Source organism: Chaetodon trifascialis, chromosome 2 (assembly GCF_039877785.1).
Source record: "Chaetodon trifascialis isolate fChaTrf1 chromosome 2, fChaTrf1.hap1, whole genome shotgun sequence".
Classification (NCBI taxonomy): domain Eukaryota; kingdom Metazoa; phylum Chordata; class Actinopteri; order Chaetodontiformes; family Chaetodontidae; genus Chaetodon; species Chaetodon trifascialis.
In genome coordinates this window covers 14,991,331-15,000,204 of record NC_092057.1, presented here as the reverse complement: position 1 = coordinate 15,000,204, position 8,874 = coordinate 14,991,331, and the positions used below count along the sequence as shown (strand labels likewise).

The 8,874-nt window shown below is 41.3% G+C and overlaps 1 protein-coding gene across 1 annotated transcript; it reads right to left on the bottom strand.

Annotated features, from left to right (window-relative positions):
* Nucleotides 1–721: 721 nt before the first annotated feature.
* On the bottom strand, nucleotides 722–7,529 carry ube2kb (ubiquitin-conjugating enzyme E2Kb (UBC1 homolog, yeast)). The gene is made up of 7 exons (XM_070973168.1): nucleotides 7,168–7,529; nucleotides 6,177–6,270; nucleotides 6,010–6,068; nucleotides 4,146–4,228; nucleotides 3,931–4,030; nucleotides 3,585–3,713; nucleotides 722–3,060 (listed from the first exon to the last, which is right to left on the bottom strand). The coding sequence occupies exons 1-7, from the start codon at nucleotides 7,228–7,230 to the stop codon at nucleotides 2,986–2,988; spliced, it is 603 nt and encodes a 200-aa protein (XP_070829269.1). The 5' UTR covers nucleotides 7,231–7,529; the 3' UTR covers nucleotides 722–2,985.
* Between the last annotated feature and the right edge of the window lie 1,345 nt (nucleotides 7,530–8,874).

The window sequence follows — 8,874 nt, the reverse complement described above, 5'->3', positions numbered from 1 at the left end:
AGAAAGTGCACCACATGGCGACAATATGGGAACATAAAATGAGATTTATGCGTTTATTAGATGTTCTGGCACCTAAATTTTCTAACCTTTGGTATGTTTACGTTTCTAACTTTGGTATGTTTAAATGCTTTAGCTTGGTTTTAGCGTCACAAGGCCAGAAAGAATCCTTGGTGGCTCCTGAGCTGCCAACTGTAATGCTTTTGAAGGCATTTTGATTTATTTCCTGTGTGTTCATGGACGAATTTAAGCTGGTGAAGTTCTGGAGCCTATGTTCTGAGCGCTGTTGCTGCCTCATCCTCCAGATTGATCAGGGCCTCTGAAATGGAGCCGAGTTTGAATTACCGTTTTGTTTTTCTACTGCTGAAGTATGAAACAATACTTCACTTTGGAATGCATAAATGATATATTACTATACAAATATGTGTTCAGGTTTTTGTTCACCTTTTACAATTATATATTTTTTGTACTTTTGTCACTTATTTTGTTGGGTACAGCCTGCTTTTAAGCATTGGGTGAATGGAAACCTTTGCGTCAATTACTTTTTTTTTTTTGATGTAGTTAAAGTATGCCAATTCTCATGATCATATTTAATTTTTTTTTCCAGAAAATAAATGCTTTTAGATGTTACAGTGCAGTGCATTTGTCTTGATCATCGTGTTTATGCAGTTTTCGAAAGCCAAGAAACAACAAAAGCAAACTTGATTTTCCACTTTTTTTTTTTAATCAAAGAAACATGACACTGTCACAATAAATAACCATGCTTTTTATACTGCTGATGCTTGCTTCCAAGGAAACAAAAGAGGAAATTAAGTCTCAATCCAAATGGAGAAACCGAGATGCAACAGCCCCCTTTTTTTATGCTTTGTCATCGTGCAATATTGTACATAGTGAGAACGGGGGGCTCTTTTCCTTTTTTTGTCCTTTCTTTTTCTTACAAAATATAGATCCAGCCATCAATGGTGCACTCTAGTGATAATGAGATGGCTCTTCACAAAGAACCTGGCTATTTACAAGTATTGGAGATGGTGTGTGCGTTCTACCCCTGACTATGAACTCCTCTTTTTTTTGGCTTTAACTGGACACTGTTCACCGTCAGTAGAGGGGTGCACGATAACTCCATGTAGTACTGTAATATGCCACTGTGTTGGTAGGGACTGAGCAGGAGGGCAAGCAAACGGAGGATGTTTTTAAAAAAAAAACAAAAACAAAGGCCATGTGTGAGGATTCATCGACACCCCACTTCTCTATATGCTGAGCATTTCTTTACAGTCCACGGACCTCAAAAAAAAAAAAAAAAAAAGGTGTGAAAACACTGTGCAGGCCTGCTATCTGCTTCATAAGATAACAGAGGAGTTCCAGCCTCTTTTGCTTCTCATAAGACATCATTCAGAGACAACCTCGATGAGCATTTTATTTGGCTGTGTGGTAAAGCGTGTGTGAGAATATAGGACATCACTTACATACCTCTACCTATGGCCAAAGTTTTGATTGAGTACTGCTGGACTGGATCAGTGATTAGCGATAACGCTCCCCCCTCTTAATGATCAACATCAGGACTGAGAGGGCGAGCGGATCCTTAACCGTGGCTGTAAATAAGAGTACCTGTGGCTGACACCGATTGCTCTGAAATGAGTTAAAAACAAAACCACAGCATTGCAAACTCAAATCCTACATGACATTCAGAATCACACTTTTCTTCTCGGAGGTGTGTCTCCTGTCGATGCCAGACGAATCTGTTCAGAGCGGAGGAGAACATTTTCCAGCAACACACTCGTCAAATCAACAGAAAGGACTTTGGCTCCCTACAGATATGAAGCCAAACTGGGTGCGCTCGAGTAGCCTGCTGAGCAGAGGTTCTCCGTGTCTCTTTCCACAGCTTAGAAAGAGTCTTGCGACTTCCACAAGTCTGAAGGGGTGTTAAATTGAACAGACACCCCATCACCACATCATTTGGCCAAATCGAAAAATAAAGGCAGCATAAAACATGCAAGGACAATAAAAGACAGGGTTGGATTGTGGTGCAGCAGAAAAGGTGGCAAGAAATGACCTTCGGGGGCCCTGAAATGGCTCTCACCTCCTCGGCCATTAGGGCCGAAGGAGGAAAAGAAAAAAAAAAAAAAAAAAAAGAACAGGACATTCAGAGGGATTTCTCATGAGTCACAATAGCATAAAAAGGTATCTCTCCATATAATTGTAAACTAGGCATAGTTTATATTTAAAATAATTTGTTTTACAACGCCATGTAAGAAAAAAAGTATATCCCCATTGTATTTTCAAATTTACACGCATCTATTTACAGATAACCGTTTTTCCTTCTGTGCACGTGTGCAGATGTTTGAGGTGTGGTGTGATCTTTTCTAATTGTACAGAGAGAAAAAAATGTGTACATCCAAACCTCTGCAGAAGACCGAAACATCTGTGATAAACTGCTCAGGAAATCCATCACACTGCTCGAGCTCATTTAATCCAGACAGACCTTTACAGTATTAAATCTCCACAAAAGAGAGTAATCTGACGTACGGGTCAACTGGCTGCTGAAGGGAGTAAATGCTGATGTCCTGTGAGAGCAGTCTGCAGGATTTCCTTTACATTTTACCCTGGGAAATCCAGACAATGGCAGTTATTCCATTCTTTGCAATATTAAGGAACACAAATTTGTGGGAAAAAAAAAAAAAAGGTTCAGAGCCAATATGACTTAAGGGCATGGAAGACAAGATGCATGACTGAAAGTTTTTGAACATTTTGAGTTAGTGGCAGAAGAGACTCATGGACAGATGGGGACAGGCAACAGGGTGGTGTGCATATTGGCGATTGTGGTGCTACCGGTGTTGAGTTTGTAGCGAACGAACTTGTTCTAAAAGAAGGCTCAGACTGCTGTGGTGAATGGTGTGCTGTCTGTGTAACAAAAGGCAATGGTGGAATGGTGCCGGGGGGGAGCTGATGCTGTGATGAAGGGAGTTTGGGATCCTCACACCTTGCTGGATTTCAGTTGCTGAGGAGCAACTCTGTCGCCGTCTCCACATCCCAGGATTTTGAAGACAAGGCCGCTATTACTGCATTCTGTACAAGAGGGGGAGATTTAAATAGAGGTTATTGTAGTCTGTCTCCTTTGATCAGAGCAGCTTCTTTTAGGAATCACAATAAAAAAAATTTCCTCCCATGGTAAGTCTGTTTGAATGAATTGTGCCTTGTTAAGGGTAAATCCTTTAAAAATTTACTACACTTTAGACTGAACAACCCCTGCTTGTTCTGACAGGAACTGACGATTGTAACAACTATGGTCATTGTCAATTAATCTGAGGTCTTCATCTCCCTAACAGTCCAAAACCTGAAGATATTCAGTTTACTACCACAGGAGACTGAGAAAAACGGAAAATATTTACATCTGAGAAGCAGGAACTAGAAATATTTGCCACTGAAACATGCTGAAAAATTCCTCAAAGGATTAATTCTGCCGATCGAGCAATGAATTCATCGACTCGCCCATTCAGCTTTACTATCAAACAAAGCCCCAAAGCTCTGCTGTCCCACCACTGTGCATGTTCAATATATAAACAACAAGAAAAACAGAAAGTGGTTGTGACCTTATCGAAGCCCATGGCACAGAGTTTGTCTATTTTGCGTGTGTAGTCGGGACTCGAGACAGGAGCGCCTGCGTAGACGTGAGACCACAGCCTTGCAGTCTGTTTGAACATGTCCGGGTTCTGCTTATACTGAGGATGCAGAGAGAAAGTTTGGTTAAAAATGACAAAAAGGAAAAGACAATCAGCCACCAGTGACAGTAGAGAGAGAGACAGCCTACGATGGTCTACAGACAAACACTTTGACACAAAACAAACACCGTTACCAAAATCAAATTTTACAAAAAGTGTCCTCAGGTTCTATTTTTCATTAAAAATGTTGTTGCCATCTCACAAACATCTGCCTCACCTGGTTTGCTACTACTGCATCCTGTGGATCATCTGGTTCTGCTGCAGCGAGGAGAGCCTGTAGAGACAACAGCACCGTCCGCAGGGTCATCGCAGCTGCCCTGGGTGAGGCAGAGGAAGAGTTGGAGCGGATAAGTGGAGTGACGGCGTTAGAGACAGGGGGAGGGGGACACAGTGACTACGGTGGGTCACAGGGCTCACATGCGTCTCACTCACCACTGGTCTTTTAAAATGTCCAGACATATCGCTCCTGTCACAGAACTGATATTAGGGTGCCAGATCTTAGTGATGAAACGCACCTAAGGAAGACAGGAATGAGAGGTTATCTGGATAAAAATGGTATCATACAGAAATGAAGGCAGAGTGTGGGTTACAGTGGGTACGTGTACATGCACTGCTATGCTGGTTTTCAGTCGTATCCTTGTTTTTATCATATTTGGGTAGTAGGGATGGTAAAATTTGCCGATTTGCATCAGTGCACTGGCATAAAACTTCATGATGTGATTGCCCCTGATTAAAAAAGCAGGCACCAAATGCAATTAGGGATGAACTCGTGAGGCACTGTTTCTGATATGTTTGCATCTGTACAATCTGATTTATTTCTATATATAATTAGTAGAGGTGCTATGCTTTTATTATTTCGAAATGTGGCCACTAATAATAGATTTAGATCACGGTTTCTCAAGAACCCTCTCTCATCCCAGCTGCCCTCAGTGGCCGGCTACCACAGAGGCCGAGGCATGTCCGGGCAAGACTGATGACTGAAGGCTGACGTGGAGCAGGAAGTGCAAAACATCTCACAGAATTTCTAAAATCAAACGGCAACACTTCAGGGGACACTTTGGACTTGGACAACTTATGACGGCGAGACTGGTGTTTACAGCAGCATGTGACTGCCAATAACTGTTGATCTTTTTGCATTTGAAAGTAGTTATGAAAGACCTGTTTGTAAGGAAGGGTTTGAGACCCGGTTTTATTTCATCTTTTGTCAGACTTTTTTTTTTTTTTTTTTGCACTACAAAGGACTTATGAAAAGGCCTGTTTGTTAACAGGTCAAAAAGAAAAAGCATAAGTGAGAGGCCTACTTAGCTGCAGCACTAGAGAAACAAATGTGGAGTAAAAACTGAACCAAAGAAGTAAAATCAAACTCCATGTACCACATCGAATTACACAGCATCATATTCATTTGCATTGAATGGAAGTGCATCGTATTGCATTGAACTGCATTGTGTTGAGTAAATTTGGTCACATCGTATTGGCAGTTGGCTCATTTGTATCTTTAATGTATCAGATCGTTAGCAGTGCGTCAAGATGTCAGCCTCAGTGATGGAGATGCTTACTGGTTAGGGTTAGTCAGTGTGATGACGACATGGATCGTAATATGAATTTGTGTACCATGAAAGATTTTGTCATACTAGTCATGCCATGGCAGCTGTCGCTTTAACAGCTGCATAATGGCAATATTGGATTCTTATATGATTTTTGCCTTGATTTGTTAGGTATTCTACTCACTGAATAACCAACAACCAGACATTCCTCTCTGGTTATTTTATCCATAGTTATCCAAACGACAGTGTCTTGACAGATTGTTATTTTATTATGTCAACAAATATATATCAAGATTCAGCTTCCCGTCTGTAAGAGCCTGACAGTATCCAGGTCTGCAGGCAGACGTTCTTTGGTTCTTCATCTCAGACCCTCTGAGGTGTTTTTAGTCGCTATCATGCTCTTTCATTTTACCAGATTGTATCCCCACTGCATCATTTATCACGTTCATTTTCTTAAACTGACAAATTACTATGCAACAAGAGTTGAGTGCACATCTGTGCGCATGACAAGACAGCGATCAGAAACCTCAACAAGGTGTTGAGAAGCCTGCTTTCTATTAGAGCACTTCAGACAGCATATTCAGCTTCCACATGACCAGATTAAGAGGCAAGTTTTTCACACCACAATATGTGTTCACACCAAAACCATGACGCCAACCACGATTACACCGTGCATGTAAATGCAATCGAGAGTGAGAGCGAGACAGGCAAAAGACAAGCACTAAGTATGTGGGAGACAATGAAACACATACCTTTGGGGGGTTAAAAGGATAGGTTTCCGGAATTTTTATTTCAAGTTGATATCTGCCACCTTATAAAGAAAGAAAAAAACAGTGAAATGTTTTGGCAGGACAAATCATGACTAAGTCTTCTAGCAAATACCTTGTCAGGCCATTGTAATACAGGTGAGTGAGGGTACCTTCATAGGGTGTGTCTGGAGGACCTGCTATCTCCCCCCTCAGCTCTGTGAAGTTCTCATCCACCAAATCTACTTTTATCTGGTTTTTACTTGTCTGCGGGTTGGGACAAATGAAAGGGACACAATGAATTACCCTGTTTTATGGATTCACAGCTCTCAGTCTCTCTATAAGAAACCACACTTTTACTGGAAAACCTAAACGCACATACATGGTGGCTGTTAAAGGAAAGACACTGCAACTATCAGTTTCCGTTTTAAAACACAAAATCATTTGGTTTGTTACGGAGTTCCCCAGGAAGCAAGAACATTTAAACGCGTTAGCCTCATAGGTAGCTTGCTAGTCGAGCCAAGCTAGCAAAAGTTAACTACAAACCCACAATAGCAAGACTTCACAAGTAGTAGGATGACAGATTACACTCTCTGAATGACCGTAGCCCTTCTTTATTGAACCAACAGCTGATTAAGGTTTAATGAATTTGTTCAGTTGGTGAACGTTGTAGCACAACAACACAGGCTAATGCTAACTGTGGATGAGATGTCAAAACAACGTTAGCGAGCTAAAAGCTGAAAAACCCGAACTGTCAGTAACTACTTTACGGTAGTAAATAGCTACGATACCTTGAATGAGGCGTGTGCTACAGCCCATACACAGTGGGTTTATTTTAGTTAGGTAATTACCCAAAGGTATGCGGTATTGTTTGTTAAAAACACAGGGCCTGTCAGCTGACAAAGCTGAATCCCCGGTGTTTCCTGATCACACCCACCTGACGTAACAGGAGAGGTTCGACCAGACACTGATCTCAAGCTAAAGCTAGCTAAAGTTCTCCTGTTGAGGCCTGACCTACTGCAACACAGCACTGGGACCTGACGTTAGCTGAGGTAATGCTGGTCTCTGTCATAACGGCGATAGACACTTCACGCTGAAACTGAATTACAACTGACAAAAAAGAGCCGAAGTGAAATAAATAAACAACCAGTAACATTACCGCACCTCTTCGCTTTTGAGAACTTCTTTGAACTCCCGCTTGATCCTTTGGACCGCGATGTTAGCCATGGCTGTGTGTGCTGAAGCGCTGCTGCCTTGAAGCAAGACCCGGGGCCTCTCTCCCTGTGCTGTGTGTCTGTGCGGGGACTGCCTGCTCGGTGCCTTTTACAGTTACGAAGCCCTCGTTTCACTTTCACCGTCCACCGCTCCTTTTCACCTCAGAGGCAGCTCGCCGTCACTGTCGACTGCCTGCCAGCCAGCGCGCAGCGTCGCTCGGTCCAGAACATACACACACAACGCCGTTAAATGGAGTACAAGCTGGAACTTTCATTAGTGGGCTGTGGTGCTGTGGTGGATGGGTTTGCTCTGTGTTCTTTTCAAACTTGCCTTCAGGACATTTCCCATCATGTGCTGAACACATCTGATCTCTAGCACTGGTGACCAGCACCATCATTTTACATCTGACTGTGATGTGTTATTGAGATTTTTGGTCATGTCTTCTTCTTCTTCTTATTGTTAGTATCTTAATATCAAAGGGCAAAATACAAAAGTGAGGGAAGAAAGCTGTCAGGTTCAACAGTCTCTTTAGCTCTCACTTCTTACATACCAACTAACACCTCAACTAATTACATACACTTCTTCAAAGGATGACATTTTAGCTTATGTCGTGGTTGAGACATCAGCTGGATTTGAGTGGTTTCTTCGGTGGTGAAATAAATTAACCCAGCCGATTTCAGAAGTTGAATGTTTATCTTCTGTATTGGAATATATTTTGGGGTCATTCTGTTTTACTTGCACCATTGTACTTTTTATCCCATTACACTTATTTAACAGCTATAGTTAGTACTTTGCAGATTTTTTTATACAACACAACATACATTAAATTCATAAAATATGACACATCTCGCAGATACAACATTCAAATGTGATTTACACATGAACACATCAGAAATTATGATACAATATGATATGATACAATACAACTCTATAGTTTTTATAGGGTGACAGTACTACGTTTGCTTAAGATTTTCATCCTATCTGACTGGCAGACATGCTGGCACACAGTGGTGCTCCCAAATTTTTCATAGAAGTCATGGGTGCTTAATATGGGGGACCAGCAATTGTATCAATTGCTGGCACACTGTGTAACATAGAAGAAATAACAGCCCTAATTGGCAAAAAGCATGGCTACAGCTTAATTAACTTTTTGTAATACAGTTTTATTACTGTACATATTTGGCAGTGGTGGGAGAAAAATAAGGTCTTTAAATTAATTATAAATAGTAATAATACAATAAAAAACATGATAGAAGTACTACTACTGTTAGAAGTAAAAGTCCAGCATTCAAAATCTTACAGAAGTCACAATTAGAATAAACGTTATACAACAGAATGCCCCCTCTGAGTGAAAGTAGAAAGTGTATCTGCAGTGTTGTTTTGAAGTAGAAGAATTTTACAAAAATTGAAATACTATCGAAGTACAATTTTCAGATTTTGTACTAGTATTTGAGTAATTGTTCTTCCACTACAACTGTACAGATGTTGGACTTCGGTCCATCTGCCTTTTTATGATGATAGGCACTTCGACTGTTTGTTTACTATCCAGACGTTGTAATAAATTCTTACTACGATTGGCTTAAATCGGCCGCCCGTCAAACATTTGCACCAATGAGAGACGTTCAACGCGCCCCGTGCGCGTCCACCCCACACCCC